This window comes from Amblyomma maculatum, chromosome 11, assembly GCF_055883805.1.
Source record: "Amblyomma maculatum isolate TAMU_Amacu chromosome 11, ASM5588380v1, whole genome shotgun sequence".
NCBI classification, from domain to species: domain Eukaryota; kingdom Metazoa; phylum Arthropoda; class Arachnida; order Ixodida; family Ixodidae; genus Amblyomma; species Amblyomma maculatum.
The window spans coordinates 98,130,605-98,156,516 of record NC_139354.1 but is presented as its reverse complement, the minus strand read 5'-3'; the positions used below and the strand labels follow the sequence as shown (position 1 = coordinate 98,156,516).

At 42.0% G+C, this 25,912-nt stretch overlaps 1 protein-coding gene across 1 annotated transcript in view; it reads right to left on the bottom strand.

Moving 5' to 3' along the window:
* LOC146174476 (lipase member N-like) overlaps positions 1-25,912 on the bottom strand; it is a 102,729-nt gene that overhangs the window by 9,376 nt on the left and 67,441 nt on the right. Inside the window, exons 3-8 of the mRNA XM_084585405.1 lie at positions 25,153-25,259; positions 20,746-20,950; positions 14,685-14,799; positions 11,273-11,423; positions 8,644-8,736; positions 1,386-1,538 (exon numbers count right to left, since the gene is read on the bottom strand). Coding sequence (XP_084441531.1) covers positions 1,386-1,538; positions 8,644-8,736; positions 11,273-11,423; positions 14,685-14,799; positions 20,746-20,950; positions 25,153-25,259 — 824 coding nt within the window. The remainder of the gene's footprint in view (positions 1-1,385; positions 1,539-8,643; positions 8,737-11,272; positions 11,424-14,684; positions 14,800-20,745; positions 20,951-25,152; positions 25,260-25,912) is intronic.

Sequence of the window (25,912 nt, the reverse complement as noted above, 5' to 3'; positions counted from 1 at the left end):
TCAGGTACCTCACATTATAATTAACGGCATGAAATTAGAAGTTGTTCATATAATTAGAATATCTATCGAAAAGCATCATCCAATTTCTAGCAGATGACTTATTAGTGGAAAGAGAAATGGCATGACACCAACCGTTTGACATCCCGCCCGTATTTTTCCGAAGTGTTGTTCTTAATGCTTGGTTAAGGCAATGCCCACGCATATGGGAATGAACGAGCCATGTACGCTCTGCACAGAAGGTAATCTAGGCCATCTTCCAATTGAAGAGGCACGCTCGTTATTATGTAAGTAAAAAAAAATTCTAGTCACTTACTGACACTTCCGGTGCACTATTGCGAGAGCAGTGGTGTTAGAGTAGCTGTGCGAATCTGTTACGGTCTTCCTTCTGTGGCTGAAATATTTACCACATCTGCATGTTGGTTTGGCCGCTCCTAGCGGTTTGCGTGGCCAAGTAGTAGTCCGTGCTGATGAACACGAATTATCTCTAAAAGCCCCGTTGTTGCGGTTCCGCTTGCAGAACCGTAGGGCGTAAATGCCTCATTTGTAAATTCACATTCTTTTGCTGTAGATCTATGTACTGCGCTCAGTTCTCAGCGCTCCGTCACTCCCCTTCCGACCTCCACGAGAAGCCGGCGCATTACTAACCGCTCTAACTGTGCGTCTTTATTTCTTCTCCACATATCCTAACATCTGTGAAGGAGGAGGAAGTTGATGTGTAGGCTCGCTAAATATACCGCTATAGGAAAAAGGAATCCTGCCGTTTAACAAAGAGGAGTGCGCAATCTGCGCTGATGTTTCCCATGCATTCACGAGATTTGAGATAGATGTTTAAGAAAGTCCGAAATGTTTAATCTTTTATTTGTCTGCCCCTGACGGTCAAAATCAACCGCAAAACGTTTGATGCGAAACATAAAGCAAATGACTGCGTTTGGGTGACTCCCTTACGCGTTTCCTAAATGGTAGGTCACCTTTTACGGTGACCTAGGCTCTAATGCCATTCCCTTCGTTTCAAGCAAGTATATGTCCTGGTATTACCGATGAACCACGAAGGAACATTTTTGTTTATTCATTTTAGAGATGCACCTTTGAGGAAGGAGAATGTCATGAAAGGGAAATTATTACAGGTAGCTCGTAGGACTGGCCAATTCAGCTACTACTCCTGCAAATGCAATTATTTCACCTCTAGAGAGCATTGAAAGTAATGTGTTTATCATGCGCAAATTTACACGAGAGCCTCTGTGATTGCAATAATCTAATCGAACCGTACTGAAATATTATATGCGCAGGAAAATACCTGATGGCCAAGAATACCGTTGCATATTGAGGCCGTGCAGGCGTCTAGGGTTTCCATTCAGTGGTCGTTAACGTTGAACGCAGTGCCTTACCTTGTTAAACTGCTGGGGACTGCTGAGCAGTGGCAATATGTAGAGCAAAGAACACGGCATTCCTTGAAATACGTTGCAGAAAGATTCCAGGAATTCTCTCGGAGGGTCAGGAAGATAGAGATAGCCGCTGTTTCCGAAGGGGTCAACAAGAAGCTGTGAAGAATATATTCTGAGCATAAGAGAAAAATAAACCGTTGCGCATCTAAATTATCTGGCCCCTTGTTGATAACGTTTTCTGGTACAGCAGTTTTGGGGAGGTTAAATATACCTTTTACTTTTCGGTGGTAAGTGGTAAACATGAGAATAGGATGTCTAAGAGGCCAAAAGTGATTTCTTGAACAACATATCGAGTTCGTCTTATGAAAAATAAAGCCTGAATCTTAGAGACTGTCTCAAATATTGATATTAAGTCCCAAGTGCGAAATATTTGCTCATCTACTACCTTTGTCAACTATAGGTCGTCGAATGTTGCAATCGAAGGAAAATAATTGTCCAATAAAATACTACGCTCTAAATTTTCTACAATTACTTTTGACATGACTGCTTGTGTTACGTGGGCAGTGAATAAATTCCACAACACTGTTGCTGTTTTACTTCCTGCAAACTTAGGTTGCAGTACATCATGGTCATTACAGAAATATCAAAGTCACTCTTGCCGCATTACATGGACCAGAAAAGGGTGTTCAATATACAAATATCAAAGTCAATCTTTCCAAAAAGCACCATGTTTAAAAGCGCTGAAGCGTTAAGGAAAACAGCATATGATAACTCCAGCCGGCTAATATTAAACTGTGAAGCGCATTTAAAGGAACAGTTCTGCGTTCTATTGCATTTTGGATGCATTTTCCGCTTTGGGCCACCTTTGAAAGTTTTTGTCAATGAAGGCTAGTGTAGCTTGTAAATTCTTATCTAAGAGGAGGCAAATAAGCTTTTTTATTTTGCGTGCTTGCTCCTACTCTTGCATTCGGTGTCTATTTAGACACACAGAAGCGAGATTTGGCATCAAAAATGACGCTCCTAGAGAGCGGACTTTTTCTGTGGTTTAACTGCTGTACTTGAAGCTCCACCGAGAGTCGTATAATAAAAGGTCCCAATAATGGCCAAGCAACTAAAACTGCCGATTTAAGTATAACTAAACTGTTGTTTCTGAAACGAGTTTTTGGATAACTTCATTTTTTGATTTGCAGCCCCGTTTGGCAGTGCATCCAGCACCGAAAGATGCTGAAGTGAACTATGCGTGCGCAGACAAAAGCAAGGATTGTTTTGATGTATGCGGAAAGTCTTTCTCTCCAGTCAAGTGTCGAAGTTATGCTCTTTAAACATCAACATTTGACGCAAGTTTAAAAACAAAATTTCTGTAATTTCTATAGGAATGTCTCTAAACTAACTTTTACTTGTGACATTTTGACTTCTTTTAACTTCTGTATGTGTAAGAATTGTGTAGGTTCCACTGAATGCATTGTAACCATGCACAGAATCGTTCGAGAGTTTAATTTCCTCTATTATTTGAGGAGGTACAATACACGTCAAGAATAGAACCACACCCATCTCATAGCATTGTTTATCAACGTTCCACTGGGAACCGATAATGCAGTCCAGATACTAGAAGCATTCAATTCCAAATTGTTTCTAAAAATTATTAAAAGAGATCAATATCTTGCGAAGGTATTATAACTCATGCGGCACAGCTCAGTCTGCAGAGTAACCACTGCAGGCTATCTTTCATTTTAAACAGTAAAGTGTCATACGTAAGAAATGATTTCAAGTTTGTGCGAGGTTTTAAAAGACGTCACGATGCTGAAAATATTTACCTTTCTTCTTTTATTGATTTTCTTTAAATATTTTGACTTACGTCTCATTTATACAGCTAGTCTGAATACAGGACATCTTAAGGTGTCACAGCATCCCGTTAAAGAATGCCAGTCTTTATTCTTATTTAAAGCCCTTCCATTCACACTGAACACAAAATCCAGAAACATTTCGCGGATAAATCAACACCGACTGATGATCTCCTCGCGCACGAAGACTAATGTCATAATTCCGTTCATTTTCTGCCCTAATGAATAACCTTCGACTCCACTTCTCTGTTAGTTACGACATTTTAGCAACGAGCGTAAGAAGATATATGCTCTTATATTTCACCTATTCTTAAGACAATTTTCCTCATAATTCGATGCATCTTCACTTTACACTTGTTGAATTGTTAATAGAACATCGGGAAGCTTGTTTCATAGTGCAAATGATGAATCGATTCCTTCGAAGTAGCAGCTCCACCCTTTTGACACCAGCACTTGCTTCAAATTAGTAGAACATGTGATGTTTTTGCAATTAGTTGGTTCCTAGCATCTCCGCTCGGCATGGCGTTTGGAAATCATACTCATATAAAACTCAGCTAGGGTCTCGTAAGAATAAACAATAACATCTTAGTCCGCCACGGCCTACGGCCTACCTATTTGCAATCTAGTACCCAGCAAGGTGCCTCAGGCTTCTACTCCCCGAGCTAAAAGAAATAACTTTTCAGTGTAGTACTCTGAAATGGATTGAATCTGTCCTGACTAATCACTTCTAATTTGTTACAGTGAGAAATAAAACTTCTCGCTTACACCTTTCTGCATTGTATCGCATAAGGATCTGCGATTGAACCCCTTTTACTCATTATCTTGATAAATAACATTTCATCCATAATAAGCTCCAATATTTTGCAGATGATTGCGCTATTTCCGACAGATGTAACTAAAGCATTTACCATGAGTTTTGCAAATAGATCCAACTGTTCTATGAAAGTTGTCTAGCGTATGGGAAAAGAGCTGAAGACTAACATGTGTAAAATTATCAGTGTATCTCAGACAGATAAGGTTCGTCACGTTACTGCATAAATATAATTGCTTTAGAATGCCTTATCTCAGAAAAATAATTCGGCGTTATGAAGCATTGAAACTGCCCGGGATACCAATATATATATTATTAATACTGTTAATCACATGCCCCTTTACCTTCGCAGTAGTTTCTGGTCTGTTCCGTCTTGCCTAAAACATCTGTTCTGTATACACAAGTATGGCCGGAACTCGAGCACGTGTCATCACTATGGGACACGGCTAATATGATTTTATTAAATTCTTTTGAAAGTGTTCAACATAATTTGGTTTGGTTTGGTTTGTGGGGTTTAACGTCTCAAAGCGGCTCAGGCTATGAGAGACGCCGTAGTGGAGGACTCCGGAAATTTCGACCGCCTGGGGTTCTTTAACGTGCACTGAAAACGCACAGCACACGGGCGCCTTGCTTTTCGCCTCCACCGAAAAGTGGCCGCCGAGGCCGGGATTCGATCCCGCATCCTTGGGAACAGTAGCCGAGCGCCGTAACCACTGCGCCACCCCGGCGGGGCGTTCAACATAATTTGACTTCCTATATTCTTCTTAAGTTGGACTGAATAGCCTGCACGTCAGCGATCAAAATCAGCCCTCTCCTTCGTCTCTACCATTACGGCTGAAATCTTTTCAGCCATTTAATAAACTTTTTACCAATTTCGTGCTTATAGCGAGCTAATTATAAAGTCATTTTGTGTTCCCATCGTATTCACGACATTCCAAAGTCAGTATTTGTTGCCCTATAGAAACATGTTTTCTAGCAATTACTTCTGTGACATAAAGGGAATGAAACCGCCTTGCCAGTAAAGTTTTGTTGATGATAACGTAACCTTTCGCCGTTCTTTAGCTACAGCTTTATATTAGGAGAAGTTTGTTTCTATAACGATTTCCTGCCTTCAATGCTACCCTGTATCACATTGTTACCGCTTTACTTTCTGATTTCCATGGATTTCACAATAAATAAATAGAAAATAAAAGCTTGCCATTTCAGCTGCTTCAAATAAACAGAAAACGCATATAGGAGCTAAGATCGGTACTACTGAAGGAAAACATTGCTTTCATCTGACTTCATTAGCTTTGACTGAACTTGAACGATTATGAGAAGGGTAAAAGGAAAAGATTGAGACCAGGGGAACAAGCAAATATTCTTATAAATGTACACGGAATGCGCAATAGCCAGCTTTTTGTTCTCAGTGTGAATTGGCGTATAGGAAAAGTCACAAACCAACCGCGATATATGCAAGTTGGGTTTATAGAGGCTAATAACAGCTAGAAGGCTAGCAAAAAAAGCGGCAACCATTTTTGTTACAACAATGATAGTTCAAGCAATTTTAATAACATCAGAGAAGGAGATATTACACTTTATGCCTACTTGTCACGCTCTACTACAATCCTATTAAAGACTATTAAGAAGAATATTTGGCCAATGACAGCATGTGCATTGTGGCGTCTCAGTACATAGTCATGATGCCTTTTGCCACGAAACACCTATTTTAACTCTTTTTTTTTCTCCTTTCGTGGTGCTATGCAGTCCTATACTTTGCACTATTATATATAAAAGCTTAATCATGACGTATATCGTGTATAAACAATTAGTAAGGCAACGCAGCAGCGTGGTATGTAAAATGCATAAAGGCGTTACATCACCGGGGCGGCATTCACTAAATAGACGTAAAAATAATGCCAACGATTACATTACTTCCTGATGCAAACTTTGAGCGCAGCTCATCAGCTGTTTCACCTTTTCGACAGATTGAGGCAAAAATTTCGAGCAAGACACGTATGTACAATTACAGACTTTTCTTAATTTTTCACGCGTATTCCTTCAAGAAACACTCCACTAACAGTTTCTGACTATCATGAAGGATGCTTTGGGGTCGAAGAAAAGAAAGCAATTAAGTTGTCGGGAGGTTACAGGAGGCAGCACGTGGGCCCATGGGAACGTTGCGCGGCGAAAAAAACTGATGCCACAAGCTACAGACGAGAAGAAATCATCTTCGCAAATGTCTTGTAATCCAGATGACGAGTGAGATAGTGGAATCATATTTTATTTCAACGGACAATAAGTGCGTCAACAAGACTTCTCTTGTTCTTTCAAGCAAAGAGGTGTCTTTTTTGAGTGATTTTTGCCCAGCATGTGAGCCCAGGGGTTGTTCCACGTGAATGTTTCGTTTTCTTCATGTTTGTTTTTCTGGGCCTTGGAGTAAAGGGCTTAGGCATAACTGTGAGTCGGCGCTTGTACTGTGGCTTTCTTTCATCTTGTCCTTTGTCTTCGAGTTTGTGCTGTTGAAATTAATAATGAATCGGAGAAGACTGCCGCCGCCACGAAGGAAGACGAGAAGGGGGGTACACGCAGCGGCAAATGGTGGCGGCAGGAGTGCACGCAGCAATCGGAGAACACTCGCAGTCGCCGCCACGCAGAAAGAGTGAAGGGGGAAGGGGGGGGGGGGTGAAGCAGCGCGCGCTGCTCCAACTGCGGAGCTGGTTATGAGAGGCAAAGCAGACGGTGGTGGCGACGCCGACGGCACTTGGACTACTAGTCCACCTATGCCACGGTATATATCTACTTAATGCATCTTACTCCAATTAGATTTTTAGCTAATGTTCGTAAGCAGCCTTAAGTGGCCTCAGGAGCATTCGTACTCCTCACACTTTGAGGGCGAATTTCTTCTTAGCCGCAGTTTAAGCACATGTGTTACTCACTCAGGTACTGCTGTAGTGTCTTAATAGTAGGGTTTGTCTTGCTAGAGATTTTAACATAAGGAGGGATGAGATTTTATTTTAATATTTTTCTGTAATATATAGCTCGTGAAATTTGTGTTGGCTTGCCATCCGCCCACATGACCTAATGTTTTGCAAATGGATAGTACCGAGCATCTTTTATGCGGCGCATGCCTTCGTAGCACAGCCGAGCGGATCTGAATTGTGGAGGCTAATCGTGGTAATATCAATAATATAAAGAACCTCGGCCTAATAATCAGCATAATCAAAAATTTGCACAGGTGGCTGGGATAATGCAAACGTGGATGCTTAAATCTCTAAACCTGCATCTGAAACTTTTTCGTTGTCTTGGGGTAGCTCTATCAGATTATATAATTTATGCAGCACGTCATAATCAAGCAATAAATAGTGATACGAATAATAAAAAAGGAACCGCACGGACGCAGTATATTTCGCGGCACATAAAATATATTTTGTATCAATAAATTCCTTGCAGTGTTTGCGACATGTACAAAAATGAATACCTTCAATGCTCACTGGAATCATATAACGTAATTGTCTCAAGTAGATTTCAGAGAGGTGTTACAAATGTCAGAGTCCTAGGTAAAAGACAACATATGAAAGATTATCATAATCTCTTCAAATTTACTTTTCAAAGCATTTTGGCTGGTCGATATTTCGAAACAATTCTAAGCATTGATTGCATGGACAAACTGTCAGTGGAGAAGATAAAGATTTCCTTCACAAGGAACTGAGCGAACTTTTGGCGCCTAGGTAACATTTTGTACAATAGCTTTTTGAACGCTTTTACAAGACCGGGTACATAAACAATTTTCCCACGTCCTTTGGGTAAGCTTGAGCACTTCGGTATGCGTCTCAGAGAACTAAGTCAGGTTATATGACGAGGGCTCTCGAGAAATCTTCTTTGAACATACAATAGACTATACGATATAAGCAGCTAGTAACGTGGTGGTAACCTTCACTGAATACAAATAAAGCTGCGTAAATGTTAACTTTGGACAAATAATACACCTAGTGGTTTCCATTACATATTTAAATTTTTCATTCGACCACAATGTTTGTCAAGCCAAGAATTTAGAATTAGATATTAGTATGTGCACAATATTATTATTTTATTAGTATATTACCCCTGTAGAATAAACATCGCTGGATGTCACTCTATCTGTACAACATTTTTTGTTCTCTTTAAGACACTCCGCCTTCTTAGCAGGATGATTGCATTTACCTTGGAAACCTTCTATAATGAAATGGAATGATACTTGTCCAGAGGGTCTCATAAAACTTTTTTTGATACATGGTTCGCGAAAGCGATGCTAAAAAAGCGACTCTTTACACTATAGGCATAGTATAAACGCACCCCTGAACCTCGCTTCATTTCTGGACGAAATTATGAAAAGACAAAATAACAAGTGCTGTTTTCTTTATTGACATATTTTCATGAAGAATGTAACTTTCGGGTGTAGAATATTAAACACTAATAGGTTTTAAAGTTCAGCTCATAAACTATTCTTATTCGAGTGTTATACAGTTTGACGTTCTCTTTTGAGGATCCAGGTTTTATAAATAATATCTGACGCAATCATGCCACGCCAGCCCTCAAGGGGCGCTGCACAGCAACATGGCCTAGGGTATATAAAACAAATAGAACTCACGAATAATATATCCGAGATGGCTATTAACAGCGGAAAAGGAAAACCAATATGGGTCAGATTTGCAACAGGAGCGTATCCCATTAAGACATCCACCTGCGAGGTAAAGTTTCAGATTATTAATTATGAGCATCTGTCATAAATAGGAAAAACATTTGATCTAGCTCAGGTCAACGATGAACCGAAACTTCTGTTGATCGGACTGTACCTGAGGATGTGGCTGAAAACATTTTAGCGGTCTTGTACATGGGGAAATATTTGCACATATGCATTCATTGTATTTCATTCATAGAATAACTACACTTAATTCAACGCTACCATACGGAATACGCTGTAGTCTAAATAATGATTCGCATTCAATCCTTCTGCTTAAATAATAACGACTTTCTTCGAGATTATATCTGATGATTTCGTTCTGAGTTTTATAGATAGTGCATATAGTTCCTATATTCTGGCTGTCACCTGTTGTCACTCAATTGGTAGCCTTCCGGGTATATGCATGATTCATACACTGCAGTTAACATCACCTAAAGAGAACCAAGATGAAATAATGTAGACCATGATGAAATAATAGCAAGGAAGAGGTTCATACATTTCTTGTGATACAATGTTAAAACAAAAGATGCGGTGATAATTGGATTTTGATGGGATTAAATATGCTTACCTGGCTCCGTGACATTTCAAGAAGTAATGTGTTGCTGCTCAAACAGTTTTTACAGTGTTTTACTTTTACATAAAATGCCAATTCAGCAGTTACGATTATGTACCAGTGGCATCTAAAGCAAATTTTGTAATACAGAAAGAATAATTCAATCATAATATTTTTAGGGTACGCAGTCTTGGAGACGACGGCGAAGTGCTGGAGTATAGTGAAAAACACCGACACTGAAGCTAGGTTGTGTTGGTGCGCCGATTGTGCTCCTAACGGCGAACTGTTGCGGCTACAATGGAGTGTGCTTCGTAACATTTTGCTAGAGGTGCGGGGCGCATCACCAATTTCACAATCTGGATCTCTTTTCTAGAGGCTGCCACCGTGGTGCAAGCATAATGCTGTCTGGCGCAGCCCTTTCTACAGCGGTACAACTAGCGCCAACTGTCGCCGTAGCACAGCTTCGTAATCCGGGCACCTTTTGCGGCCCCGATGACGTCGACACCGAAGACTGGCTCGCTATGTACGAGCGGGTTAGTAAGCATAACCAATAGGACGCAACCCTGATGCTTGCAAACGGCATTTTGTGCCTGGCGACTGCGGGGCACGTCTGGTTTGAGAGGTACGAAGAAGATCTGACATTCTCTAATTTGTGCAAAGAGAACCTTCGGGGTTCTTTGCCAAGCCGATCGGACGCAAGCTTGGGGTTTAAAAGGACCTAGCATCGCGAACACAGTCGTCGACTGAATCATATATCTTCTATATACAAGACATCCTAGCTCTATGCCGCTAGGTGGACTGCGCAGCGTCCGTGTCTGACAAGGTGGACCACATCGTAAAGGGCATTGCTGATGACGCTTTGGACCTCCTCCTTTCCAAATACTGTACGAGGCGACTCTGTCCTCGCGGTATGTCGGAGGTGTGAGCAAGCTAAACACCGTCATATTGATCCCCGCTTAGCCCGCTTGCAAAACACAGCTGCTACATCTTCGTCGGACACTACTATAGCTCTGATCCAGGTTGCCTTTCGACAAGAATTCGCGAATGTGGGCCTTACTGCAAACGTAAGCCTAAGCTCTGGTCAGCTGTCCACACAGCCATCTGTCCAGCACACAATTTCAGTGGTAGCTGCTGGGGCTCCTATTGCCCCCTTCCCGACGCGATACCGCTATCGCTAACGCAACGCGGAACAATGGCGAACCTTGGACGACCGACCCATCTGCTTCAACTGCTCACGTGTCAGCCACAGTTCTCGCCAATGCCGCAGCCGTTGGGTTCCGCCACCTCGACCTCACTACTACGTGATCGCAGCGAAGCCTACATACAAACCACACCTAAACTCTCGCCATGATTTGCCCTCTCGTGATTCTTCCCCTCCCTCTTCGTGATACACCCCGCAACAATATATTACACTATAAATACATTATGATTCTAGCTGTAAAAAAAGAACTGATTAATCACATGACATAATATTTTTATACCCGCCGGAGATTTATCAGCCGATAAAATTTATACACCAAAAATGTTCGCTAATGGCAGCAGAATTCCGATATTTGTCTAGCATCTGTGATATAAAGCCCGAAGTCAATACCAGCTACAAAAACCCTTTTAGCAATACAATTAACATACTTCGCACAATATATCTTGCTGTATTACACAATACTTACTTTATATGTACGAATAGGCAGCGGAATTCTAAATTCTTCAATAGCAGTAAAAATCTAAAATGCCTCTTTGCACTTCAAGAATTTTTACGCTACGATATACACAGATACACAGATGCGTGTGGAACGTTTTGAATGTAACCCTGTTATCAATAAACCTTAGATGTCAGTGCGCGCTTTTCCTGTGTACGGGGTTCCTGCTTTCTTGTGTATCTGTATATCGTAGCGCGAAAATTCTTGAAATGGTAAACCAACTAGCCCCTATTGCCGCTTTGCTTACTCTTTGCATACTACGCTGAACCCCTTTTGAATAGCGCACCTTGTCGTTGTACTCAGGCCTCGTGGAGAGAAGTATTAAGCTTGCAGTGAAACCTTGGGAATAGCCAAGCAGAGCCACCTTGGCTGCCTTAGTGGCATTTCGAACGAGGTCGATGGCCGCAGTGACGTCCAGCCTGCCAATCTCATCAAAGCTGTGAGAAAAACGCTTGTAATGAGACACGCTGGGGATTAGTGGTTGTTCTATTACAAGAAAAAAGCAAGGACGTCTAATGCCACATAATGAATAGTACTTTGCACAAAATGAAATGATCAGTGGCACACATCTCAAACCAGGAGAATACACTGAATAGGTAGCTGACTGTGTTATTATTGGCACTTAAACTATTCCTGTCAAGAAGCACTTTTCTAACAGAGAGATAAAGGCGGTCGTTACCTGAACTCTCATGAATAGCAACTCATGAATAGTAAAATTACGTAAGAGGGAATCCATTCGGCTCGAATATTAAGCAAATTTAGGCTATCGCGCCATGTGCACTGGGCCTTACAATCAGTCCTGCAGTAGCCCATCCTCGCGTACTCTGCTTGCCTTGGGGACAGCATGTGCCGCTGTTCGCTTCTACCGCCGACACCTAGAACAAGACTTTGCAACCTTTGTAAGTTTAGTGTCATCGGCTGAATGCAATTATTTGCGTCTGGGCGTTTTGGAAGAGCACGTCAGTTGCGGAGGTATTACTCTGAATTTGTCAACCGCACCTCTTAGTGTGTGCACCTATCCAAATTATAAAACCCTGTACGTTTGTACTTAAAAGCTGATAAATGCATTTCATGGCAACAAGGAGCTTCTTGGTAGGTAAATCTTTAGTAATGGAAATTAATTACAATCATATGTGTTAACATTACATGCATGAAATTTGATGTCCGCAACGTTCATAACTTATTATACCCAAAACCTTTGCCGTGCCTCAAATGCCGGGATTTGAATATCAATGGCGATCTATCTCAAAACAGCTTCTATAAGAGGCAGATAAACTAAAAGCTTTAACTCCAAAAAGAGCACTTCCTTTCCACAAAGCCACAAGTTCTGTCAGATATATCTTGATGACTTCTCATGCAGTCCTTTGATGTTCTAAAACATCTATGCTATAATTCTGTTTTAAAAATATTTATGTCTGCCACAGACAATTAGCTCTGCACTCTATAAATAATTGCATAACTTAATAACTGCTGGAGTAAACACAGTGACAAGAGATACTTGCAGGTGATAACCTTCGATCACTGCTCAGTGGTGTAATGTGCGATGGTATTACTGGGATTGACGATTTTTAAGCACTGCTGATAGCCCCGATCCGTTGAAAGTAGAAATCAAAAGGCTATGTTGTGACGGTTATGACGACTGTGTATCTGGGAATGCGCCATCTGAATTCAAGCTGAATATTGCATAAACCCCTGGTCTTGCACGGAGTATTCCTACGTTTTGTTCCACCAGAGAGTCGGCGAGAGAACTGTCGGAACGATATGGGAGCAGACTTCATGAAAAAAAAGGTAGCGGACAATACAACCTTTTCAAGCATTTTTTAGCTGCCGTCTTGAAAATTATGTAGCCCATTGGTTTATCCTACCTTATGTGTCATATGTGCTTCTAGAAAAGAAATCAGACTCCACTACTTTTCTAGCTTTATAAAAGCAAGATTTACACCTTGTCCGTCTGGCAAAAAGCAACTAGCCAGCACGCTAGCCTGCTCAAACTCACTTGCTCTGGAGCGACATTTTGGCTCCCGGACTGGAGGCATAAGCCTTATGTTTGTCAGGATTCATCAAGGCGGGGTGAATTTGAGCTATCTCTTGAAGTGAGCAAGGACGCATTAATTTCTTGGAATAGGGCTGATCCGAACTATCATCGTGATCAATGGGATGTTTCGCTATTCAGTCATTTTCCTCACTAAAACAAGGTTTATTTATGTACCATTAAATTGGCTTGTTTTCATTCCCAAAGGTCAAAGATTCAGTGCTTCTTTAACCAAGAAACAAAGGAAACTACCAGATTAATCCCAGTTTTCACCTAACATCAGCGCCACTAGGCATGCAATGTCACAGTGCCATATTGATGACCAGACGGGGTAAAGTATTCGAAACGTTCTGCTATAGCATGTCCCTCACTCCCTCTCTCTCTCATATTTCTTACGGTGCATTCCTCACATTTGATGTGATTGCGCATTCAGTGCTTTACTGATTTCTTTTTCTGGACTGTATATGCAAATATGAAAGAAACTAATACTGAAATTCAAATTTCGCTTCCTCTCAGTAACCATTTAGGTTGAATTCTTTATGGGGACTAGCTTGCTCTCCTTAAACTTTCCCGTATTGCAATGTAGTCGCATCATCTATTCCTTCTTTCGCCAAAATATCCCTAACCTTTTCATTTCATTTCATCATTTCATCATCAGCCTGTATATACCCACTGCAGGGCGAAGGCCTCTCCCATATTTCTCCACTGAACCCGGTTCTGTGCTAGCTGCATCCACTTGACCACTGCGAACTTCTTAATCTCATCCGCCCACCTAACTTTCTGCCGCCCCCTGCTACGCTTTCCTTCCCTTAGAATCCAGTTTGTTACCCTCAGCGACCATCGGTTATCATCTCTTCGCACTACATGTCCTGCCCATGTCCATTTCTTCTTCTTAATTTCCACTAGAATGTCGGTAACTTGAGTTATTTCCCTGACCCACTCTGCACGCTTTCTATCTCTTAACGTTACCCCTACCATTTTTCGTTCCATAGCCCTTTGGGTTGTCGTCAACTTAAGTAGGACTCTCTTGGTTAGCCTCCACGTTTCAGCCCCATAGGTGAGTACATGCAAGATGCAACTGTTGTATACTTTCCTTTTGAGCGATACCGGCAAGCTGCTAGTCATAATCTACGAGTGCTTGCCAAATGCGCTCCATCCCAATCGTATTCTTCTTGTTATTTCCTTTTCGTGGTCCGGATCTGCGGTTACTACCTGTCCTAAGTAGACGTATTCGCTTACTACTTCCAGTATTTCGCTACCTAATGTAAACTGTTTTTCCTCCCCGACGCGGTTAAACATTACCTTAGTCTTCTGCATATTGATTTTCAAGCCTACCTTTCTACTTGTCCTGTCTAGGTCATCAATCATTATTTGCAGTTCATACCCCGAGTTGGTTAGCAAGGCAATGTCATCAGCGAATCGCAGATTACTGAGGTATTCTCCATCTACACTTATCCCTAACCGCTCCCATTCTAAGTCTCTTAACATATAACCTTTATATATAAACTTTACCATAGACAATTTATATGTAGAAATGAAATTAAGGTTTTAAAGTGTCTTTTTTTTTTTGCTGAAAGCAAAACAAAGTGTACTTTAGGAACAGGGATTTTGATGCTAGCAACTTCGAACATTGCTAGCATCAGTGCCAATGTCAGAAACAACATGCCTGAATTGCCAATATCGGTCGTCCTCTTGGCTCAGCTCCAGATGATGTGCGCGGAATATTATATCCCGTGGATTCATTGCCCAAACGTCGTAGCCGCGGTCTGCCAAGAGGAAACCTGAGATAGAAGATACGTAAATAGCGCTGAATTTATTTAGCAGAAATCGATTTACCCCCCTATTTCAGTGATCTTTTGTATGGAAAACGTTGTTAGAAATCAATACATTTTGCCTGACCGAGGCAACCTTACAAGATGCGTTCAGGGCTCATGGAGGGGCTGGGTGATAATACTACGTGAAGTATATAAGCACACCACCTATGCACAGTAGGAAGCTGAGTTAACCTTTGTCCGTGGTTAAGGCTCACTGCCGAATGTTTTTGTGCCTAATATTTTTATATATTATGCATTATATTATATTCAGCTGGAAGCCTTCCTGGGCTCACGGTGAAAATCACGCGTTTGCATTTTGTCCGCGAGACATAATAGGTTTAGACGTCGACATTATTTCTCTTTTCAGGTACAAAGGCCTTCATTCTCATATGACGAGGAAAGGTGTTAGGAGTTGTCAATGTCGATGATGAAGCCAGACAAAAAAAAAATAAAATTAGAACCTGTATACACAAGCATGTATTATAGAAGCAAAACGGTACAGGAAAGAGGTACAAGAGGAGGAGCGAAAGTTTCCTCATTCAAGTGCCTTAAAAAGCTAATAGAAATCCTGTACTGTTAGAACGGGTCGAAGGAGATACATCTGGAAATATTTCAATGATAATTTTGCCGCACAGAGAAAGGCTAGATGTCTATATAGTTTTGAGCCTTCAACTGCTGTGTTCTATAGATCTCATAATGTTACTTTCCACTAAAAATTACATTGCCATTCGAGTTCCCACGTAATTTAATGTACATTTAAGACGAATAACATCATGTTCAGCCAAACTGCATCAAGTCAAACATAATGCAAAACACGTTTTGAATACAATAATATGAGGTTTTAGAGGTAAAGAAGGATAAGATTAATGTTTCTCTTTAGCCCACTCTTTTTGACGATCCTAGCTCTTGAACAAATAGTTTTGCTGCTAACTCATTCGCTACTCCCTATTTTTATTCATCTGGCCAGTACCTTAAGCATACAGTTGTATGTGAAAGGTCACCTGATAAGATTTATATCTCATCCTATTAAAGCGGCACTTATTTTAGAACTAGCATGTCCGGAGTTTGCAACTTGTACCAAGTCTCTGATATCTTGTGCTCATTTGGCGTAAGAAAAACCTACGGCGATTCAATTCCTCACCATTGCAGCCACCGAATGCTACCTACCAGAATCATGCCCACAACACAAACGTCGACACCCTTGACGCCAATTTCTGGAGAAATGATATCGTACGTCTACTGGGTTAAACATAAACATAATGCAATATTCGTTATTCGCAAAGTGAAGGCACGGCTATCTACTCCAGGTCTGTCAAACGGTGAGGGCTGCTGCATGCATGGGTGGAGTAAGAGTTGAGTTTTGGTTACCACAAACTTATAGTGATTTTCTAGATTAAGAGGAATTTGCTCACACTGACTTCATGATACTGTTATATGTTTGTCCTTTTTTTTTCAGAGTTCTAGTTTCCTCGCATTCCACTCAGCAATGCTTGCTGATTTGTTGACACTGTCAGATTTAGAAGTTTTTTCGACATTGATTGGTGCAGACGTGGCTGCACCGCCACGCATATGTAGCTCGACGACGCCGTTGGTTACATAAATGGTCGTACGGTTTGGACAGTACAGGTGCATAATGCGCCGTGGATGCCTTCATTTTAGGTTCTCGTCGTAAATATCGATTGGTAGTGTTTGTAGGCGACTTTTTTCTTACTTCTGCACTGTCATACATTATATTTTTATAAAACGCTGTCATATAATAAACAGAAACGCTTGCATCGGTGGTCGGTTGTAGGGTGCTCGCCTGCTATCCCGAAAGATGTGGGATAGAATCCCGGCCGTGGAGGTCGCTTTTCGATGGAGGCAAATAGCGAGACGCGTGTGTGTTTTGCGATATCCGTGTACGTTAAAGAATCAGAAGTGGTCTAAATTTCCGAGCCCTCCCCTACGGCGTCATTCATAGTCTGAGTCGCTTTGGGATGTTGAACCCCGATAACTAAGCCAAAGCGATACATGGAAACTGCGTCGTGCAATGCCCAACCTTGGGTGTTTCAAGGAGTGACAGGGGGTGCGAAAATTAAAGACGCAGTACACTGTACTAATGGGCGACTTCAATGCCAAGGTAGGGAAAAAGCAGGCAGGAGACCAGGCAGTAGGTGACTAGGGCATTGGTTCTAGGAATATCAGGTGGGAGTTACTAGTTGAGTTTGCAGAGCGCAATAACTTAAGAATCATGAATACCTTATTCAGCAAACGGAAGTACCGAAAATGGACATGGAAAAGTCCTAACGGAGAGATTAAAAATGAAATTGACTTCATACTATGTTCAACCCTCGCTATTATGCAAGATGTTAGAGGTAGTCGGGAATATGTGATGCAGTGATCACAGAATGGTGAGGTCCCGTATGGTCTAAATCTAAAGAAGGAACTAAAGAGGTTAGTAAAAAAGAAGTCCATCAAAGAATTAGCGATGAGGGGGAGGGCTGAAGAGTTCAGGATCTCGCTACAGAATAGATATTCAGCTCTAAGCTAGCATAGCGACATTACCCTTGAAGCAATAAACAGTAATTTCAGAGATATCAATACCGTGTGCGCTGAAGAAGTAGGCAGTAATCTGGCTAAGGAGACGAAAGACTTGATTAAGAAACGCCAGAGTTTGAAAGCTTCCAATCCAACAGACCAGACCGTATTGGCAGAGTAATCAAAGGTAATCAATAAGCGCTAAGTGGCCAATATAAGAAAATATAACATGGAGAAAATTGAGCATGCTGTAAAGAACGGCGGAAGCCTTAAAGCAGTGAAGAAAAATTAGGCATAGGCAAAAATCAGGTGTATGCGCTAAAGGACAAGGCGGGCAACGTCATCACAAATATGGACAAGATAGTCAAAGTAGCCGAGGAGTTCTAAACAGATCTCTACAGTAGCCAAAGTAGTCAGGACCGTAATGAGATTGGCAGTAGAGAAAAACAGTCAGACGTACCACCAGTGACGAAGGACGAGTTAAGAAAGCAATAGAAACTATGAAAAGGGGGAAAGCAGCTGGAGAGGATCAAATAACTATAGATTTGTTGAAGGACGGGGGGGGGGGGGATATAGTGCTACAAAAACTGGCTACGCTGTATACGCAGTGCGTGGTGTCATCGACGGTACCGGAACCATGGAAGAACGCGAACATAATCCTCATTCATAAGAAAGCGGACGCTACGGACCTTAAACATTACAGACCAATCAGCTTACTGTCTGTAACGTATAAGGTTATTACTAAGGTAATCGCTAATAAAATCAGGACAACCTTAGACTGCAATCAAGCAAAGGATCAAGCAGGGTTTTGGAATCGGTACTCTACTATCGATCATATCCATACCATCAATCAGGTGATAGAAAAATGCTCGGAATATAACCAGCCCTTATACATAGCATTCATTGATTACGAAAAAGCATTTGACTCATCGGTGGTGTTGCAGGCATTGCGAAATCAGGGGGTAGACGAGCCGTACGTGAAAGTGCTGGAAGATATATACAGTGGCTGCACAGCAACCATAGTTCTGCATAAAGAAAGTAACAAAGTTCCCATAAAGAAAGGTGTTAGGCAAGGAGACACAATCTCCCCAGTACTATTCACAGCTTGCTTAGAGGAAGTATTCAGAGACTTGAGCAGTTAGGGATAAGGGTAGAGGGAGAATACCTCAGTAATCTGCGATTTGCTGATGACATTACCTTGCTAAGGAAATAGGGGGATGAACTGCAAATAATGGTGGATGACCTAGACAGGAAACGTAGAAAGGTAGGCTTGAAAATCATTATGCAGAAGACTAAGCTAATGTTCAACAACCTCGAGAAGGAACAGCAGTTCACGTTAGGTAGCGAAGCATGGGAAGTAGTATTCGAATATGTCTACTTAGGACAGGTAGTAACCGCAGATCCGAATTATGAAAAGGAAATAACAAGAAGGATGAGATTGCATGGAGCGCATTTGACAAGCACTCGCTGATTATGACTAGCAGCTTACCGGTATCGCTCAAGAGGAAAGTATACAACGGTTGCATCTTACCTGTACTCACCTATGGGGCTGAAACGTGGAGGCTAATTAAGAGAGTTCCACTTAAGTTGAGGACAACTCAGAGGGCTATGGAACGAGAAATGGTATGGGTAACATTAAGAAATAGGAAGCGTGCAGAGTGAGTCAGAAAAATAACTCAAGTTACCGACATTCTAGTGGAAATATAAGAGGAAGAAATTGGGCATGGGCAGGACATATAGTGCGAAGAGAGGATAATCGATGGTCGCTTAGGGTAACAAACTGGATTCCAAGAGAAGGAAAGCGTAGCAGGGGGCGGCAGAAAGTTAGGTGGGTGGATGAGGTTGAGAAGTTCGCAGGGGTCAAGTGGATGCAGCTAGCACAGAACCGGGTTAAGTGGAGAAATGTGGGAGAGGCCTCCGCCCTGCAGTGGGCATAGTCAGGCTGATGATGAAGAAGCCGGATTGGAAAGCTTTGCGTGAAGCCGTTAATTTGCAAACAATATTAAGACGAAACCCTTTTTAGGCTCAAGAAGCGGAATCCCCTGCACTCGAGTTGTGCGCGGAATCTGTGCGTCGAATCTGTGCGCTCATGTGTCACTTGGTAATAACCGCTGTGTGAGGAGAAAAATTAGCTCTTAATCAACCCGATGAGTCATCCGAAAATAAAAGTTCTGTCTCTTACGGGGATCGAATATCTATTTTTCGGACCCCCAGTCGAGCACTTTAAGCAACTGCGCCGCGTCTGGGATCTTGAAACGCACTTCCTAAGGCCCCTTGTCTACCGCGAGGATACTAGTAGCAATGACAATGACGCTACAATTCGTGATAATGATAATGGTTACAGAAGCGTTGACAGTGACGGCCATTTATATTGATAATGATAATGGCAGCACTCTTCATGCACCCTGTGCAGTAACAAGGTTAAGCTATTCGCATTTCTGCAGTGTAAATTCCGTACTGCTCTCGAAATTTTTAACAAGTGGCCCTCGCGATCTGTTTGCTTCATTTTACCTGCGCGCGGACACGGGTTGAGTTTATTAGGGAGAGGAGCATACTTTTTGATCGTCCGTATGTTCTGTGCTTATGCTGCTAGATTAAACATTTTTGCGTTGCAGAAAATACTGATCTGACGCCTATTGCTAATGCGCATTTTATACTTCTAAAACATAGCTTTTTCAGGGGCGTTTTACTATTACTAAATTCTTAGGTTATTTTGCACATAACCGGGTGGTAGTTTTGAGTTAGTTTTTGCTTACATATCTATCAGCCTATTTATGCCCTCTTCTTCCGTTTTTTTTTCTCTTCATCTATTTTTTTTACATCTAAACATGGCCTTTTCTTCATCACTTGACTGTCAGGTATTCTAGGTTTATGCATGATTTACATTAGTTGTTTTTTTTTCATTTCTTCTGCTTGCATTTCGGAATTAGTGCCTACGATGTTCACATATCCCAAAGGCATTCCATTGGTGAATGCAGGCCGATGGTCAATCACATTCCGTTCCGCACATATTGAAAATGAAAGCCAACGCATTCGCCCTTGGAAAAACAATTCCCTTATTGCTGCATTGCCAGTGCCGTTTAATCAACACTTTAAGACACCTCTACAATCGCACCCCGTGCAATATTTTAGCCATACGCCCTAATGACCACACTGCAAGAGATTTGGCCCTCCTACAAACCTAAAAACCATGTCCAGCAAGCGCAATGGCTTTCATATCAGGCAACGCGCCTATTATATCCGCGCACAAACCATATTTGCAGCATTCTAAGTTCGCCTCCACATATTCCGCTTCCTACTCGCTTACACGTATTTTGGAGGTAGACATTTCAAGCTCGGGGTGTTTTAGAAATGTCAGACAGAAAGAGATGCAATGGAATGTAAATATTTAGTCACCTGGGCTTTGCTCCGGGAAATTGACGAACCATGCACCGGATTCGCAAAATATTCCTGGCACAAGCAGAATGGGTTGAAGCTGTGTTGCATTTGTGGCATTCCCTTGGGCAAGTGTTTGCACTCTGTCTATTTCGAGAACGTACCCATCAGATGTGGTGGCCTCAAATGTCTCACAGGAATAGCCGAAGTCTTGGACCAGCTCACACTGTCAAAGACAGAAAAAAATTGATCACGGGTGCAACAATTCGCAATCTTTCTTCCACTGTTTTAAAGCTACTCAGAGCAGATTGTGTGGTCAAATGAGGTTGTCTAAATGACCAAATTAGTCTCAATATATTATAATATTAAAACATGGTGCATTCCTTTCTTTGAGATTAACGCAGGATGTTGTTAGCGAGCCGTATACGCAAAATCAATGGACTGCTTCAAGTGATTACCCGCCGATACGATAACATATTTTATTATTTCCAAATAAGTGAAGGTTGACTGCGGCAATTTTATTGCATAATATACTGTATCCCACAGACATGGAGGATTATAGGTTTAAAATGCATGAGAGATGCCAAAGCTGTTGCGCACATAATGGGCATTGACTGAGATGAGGAGCAATGGACATCGAGAGTGTGGATTTCCGCACGCTGGGTGCTACAGCTACTGAACTACCTATTCGATCTCTCTTTACAAGAAAGCCTAAACTCATAATCCACTTTACTGCAATAGCTGATATCAGTGCTTATAATATAGAAGTACATCTAAATGCCCTTGTAATATTGGCTAGACGGCGAAGACCTGCGACCACCCTTGCACCTCAACACCTCTCTAGTAAGGACAAGCCACACGGAGAAGCTGCTCAGAAGACAGCACTCAACGCCACTCGCTCCACGCCGCTTTGCAAAGGAGATCGCGCAAAGGACCCACAAACGATGTCATTAGGCGACCGAGCAGCTGAAGTCATCTCCAAACACCCCCCCTTCCCCCCCCCCCCCCCCCCCCCCCCGCCCCACCAGGAGGATTCATGTGGCAAGGAACTCAGGGCCCTGCGGGAAGAGGTAAGCTGTCTTTCCTCTCTTATACAGACCCCACACCAACCCTCCTCATCCACCTCCTTTCCCCCATCCCCCCTCCTCCACTATGGCGGGGCAGGAACTTAAGTTCCCCATTTTCTAGTGAAATTGCCGCGGCTTCCGGGGCAAGCGCGCGCCTTTCCAATTACTCGGTCCCATCCTTCCCCATCACCACAAATCATCCTTCTCCAGGATAGGCCCACTAGAGCAACACTTTCTAATTTTATGCCCTGCCACTCAGGCCACGGACAATCCTAGGGTGTCCACACTTATTCACCCTTCAATCACCCACCAAACACGCACCATTACGTTGAAGACACTGTGCGTTATCACACAAATAATGCATCACGCACACACAGTACCCTTCATTTTCGTGGCGAATATATACCACCCTCCAATGTCAGACTTTTCTATACTTCTGTGGTTTTTCTGTAGTATGCTTCGGCTGTCTGTAGTTCCGTAGCACGTTTCTGTTATAAGTACAGAAATTTATTATGTTGGTAAAGAGCGTGATGTTTTCACAAGAAGTTTCACGTGAAAAACCACACAGAAATGTTACCGTAACAGCAACTTTTCTGCAGTTTTTCCGATTGGGCGAGATGTCATCAATTTCATCATCATTGCCAGCAGCCTAACGATCATTCTATGGCAACAAAGTCTCCCCTTTCCTTCAAATAATATGGTCTTGTGCCAGCACTCCTCATTTGAATATCGCAGGATTTAAGCTCATCCACCCAGCCATCCTTTTGCAGACACTTTGTTTCTCTTCGGTGAGAAAACCCGTTATCTATTTCATTAGGCGAGCATATAGGCACGTATTCTGCTTAGCCGCCATGCGTTGCTTTTGTTTCCAAATGTTCTTGGTGGGCTGCAGCTACTTGGGGCACTCTTCAGTCTTCCCGCTGCCTGCCTACCTTATTATATGCGCAAAACTGCGAATAGGCAATGCGCACGACTAAATTTATCTTTATGGCATTCTGCGCTGACCTGTAACGCCGGTCAATTCTTCAGAACACACTTCTCATCTGGTCATAATAACAATATTAATAAAAATAATAGGTTCACAGAAAGGGAAAGTCGCCGTATCTGTCACGCGTGTTTCTGTGGATACCTGAACCGCGTTGTAGGGAATTGACGAAAGGAAGATGTGCTCCAAGTATTATAGTCACCTCTGAACTAATCGCAGAATTTGCTTTTTTGAATATTTAACTTCACACTACAACAGAACTACAATCAAAGAAATAGCACCTGCAATCGTTTCAGCCTCTACGCAGCCTAAGGGGTTGGTAAAATACGCTCAATAGGCTGCTAACTCAGCAGTGCCTTGCTGGTATTCATGCAACTGCGTGAGATTCTGCTTTTTATCGAAAACAAGAATGTGCAGCTGCGTGTCACCACAACAGGATAATTTGGCCTTTCGTTTTTGCTGACAGAAGTGCACGAGACGGATACGCCGCATTTCCTGCAGTGTCCACACAGCTGCCAATGCATTCTAGTCTGCGCGTCAGCTGCAATAACATCTACTCTTATTTTGCCTCCAGGACATTCCTCGAAACACACCTACACTGTTTGCGGATCACCTAATGTAACAGACAGCCAACCTAATTTATTGAAATAACTCCCTACTTCTTTTTCTTGTATAAGTGTAAGAAACAGTTAAGGGACGAATTTGTGATAACCGCTTGCGTGCGGCTTAGTCAGCAAGAAAATTGCCCTTTGTTACGAATATCGGTAAGACAAAATTTTAGCTCAGCATCTGTTTCTCGGCCATCAATAAAGTCGCCTCCACGTCTTCATTCATTCATTCATTCATTCATTCATTCATTCATTCATTCATTCATTCATTCATTCATTCATTCATTCATTCGAAGCTCTGTTGCCAAGGATATTATTAGCGGTCCTACTCTAACATTCGTAGGGGCGTAGGGGGACATGCTATGCTGCCGCTGGTGTTCTCACCCCACACCTCAGCTATGGCTCTTCGGTGAGAACGTAGGAGAGTGGGCTGCTGTCCTTCATCCTGCGCTTTATTTCGAAGTTGGCTCTTGTGAATACACAAAGGATAAAGCTGACGGTGGTTCTCGATCAACAGCTCTATAGCGGCGAGTAAGAACTGCACTTTGGGACCTGAGCCGAGGTGTTTACCAAGGAATTAATTAGTGTGCAGAAATAATGTGGGATAATAATTAACGGAAGCGCAAGGCCATTGCTGGTATATACCTCTTCTTCACATTTTTTGCGATGTGACAGCGCTTATATATTTAAATATGCCTGAGATACCTCCTTCGCAGTTGCAAGTTATCAATTGGATACCTCGCGTTAAAGAAGCAAAAACTGCCGTCATGCACTAAAATGGAATGCTAAAAGTCTAAAATCGCAAGCTGATTGCCAATGAACATGCCGCGTATAGGGAATTGTTCCTGTTAAGCAGCACATGGGTTCGATAAAGAGAAAGTGCTAGTGCAGAAAACACCTTCTCGAGTTGTGACATTCTTTTATCCTCTTTTTTTATTAAAGCGGCTCTCACACTGGTCAAACTATTTTATCCCTGTTTACAAAAGTATACAGGCAGCATTGGGTTATCATTATTACAAGGAACTGCCAATGGTACGTTTTGCTTTAATATTTTACCAGGTAATGTTTCAAAGTGCATGAGCCACTATAATCACTGAGGGCATGCTTCATAAGAGAAAATAGGAACGTTTCCGGCTCACAGATTATCTTAACTCTTAAAATATGCAACGGTGCCGACGCCTAACAAAAACTTCAAGAAGATCACTCAGAATATTTCTATACGTATTCATTACGTACGTATGGCTGGTAATACTCAGCACTGAGAACAACTACATAATATTTGTCTCTGATGATCTTCGAAGAGCTGTTGGTGGCCCGTGCAAAGGTCGTAAGTAAAATAGCAATAAATTGTCACTCGACACTTCTAAAGACACCATCCCTAAAATAAACGTTCATGCATTTCTCAAATTACGGAAGAAAATTGAAGCAGAACCCGTGATAGGTATTCAACCACTGATGTAATAAATTAACCATAACTGTTAAATACACACGTTAGACATCTGCATAGAGAAAATGAATAGTGAATTATTAGAATAGCCTGAATTTGATGCAGCGCCGATCAGTTCTAGCTAACCCGCAAAATTGAAAAATGCCTCCTTTATTAAAATACAGCCTTTAAGTTCCCGGCACATCATGTGGTTCCTGTTTCATCTCAAGTGCTTTCGTGTTTTACATACGTCTCTTGAAGGGCATATATATGATTAGCGAATACGTTTTTTGTTTAAATATAGGCAGCGGTAATTATTCATTTCGCCTTCAGGCAACTTGCCGTAGTCATATCTGCTTGGCGTTCCACATCAGGGGCGTAACCATTCGACAAGGTCAGAGTCATCAAGAAAGCGGCGAGGGATGTATGAAAGCACGAGAATCGGCACCCTTGTGGCATTTTGACGGCAGTACTCACGTTGACAGGAACCGGGGTTTATATGGGGCTCGAAAGGGGTTTAAAACTTTCTTTCTTTATTCAAGTTTTTTCTTCATCAGTGTATTTGTTACCCAGCTCAATTTTAAATTCAGCTTCAGAAAACCACTCTTCCCACTACGTGCTCGTGTGAATTTCCGCTCCCCATTTAAAGCCTCGAGTCATTGCCCCACAGGCACGTTGTGATCGTGGTAAGTTATGCATTAAGAGTGCATTGCCTAAACGGCATACTGGGAAACGTGTGAATGCAAGCCGCGAGGAATAACAACTAATACGATGTAAGGCGTTTGAAAATTGGCTCTTTTTATATTGTTATCCTTTCAAGAGGGTTGTGTGCAAAGGATGGTAGAATTTGCTGCTGGACGAGGGCGTCCAATTTACCAGCTTTTTGAAAAATAAGCATTTGTCATCAAGGATAACAAGTTTCTGCTCATTTCCTAGTAACGTAATTTCGTTAACTATACCCGGCGCATGTTTAGAACGTTTTAAATATGTCATTGCAAGTGCTGCACCTGAGCGTAAAAAGTAAGCCTCATTTTAGCTTGAAGCTTGTAGTGCATTACTGAAGACGTGCGGTAGGAATTATGTTCTTTGCGGGAACGTGTAG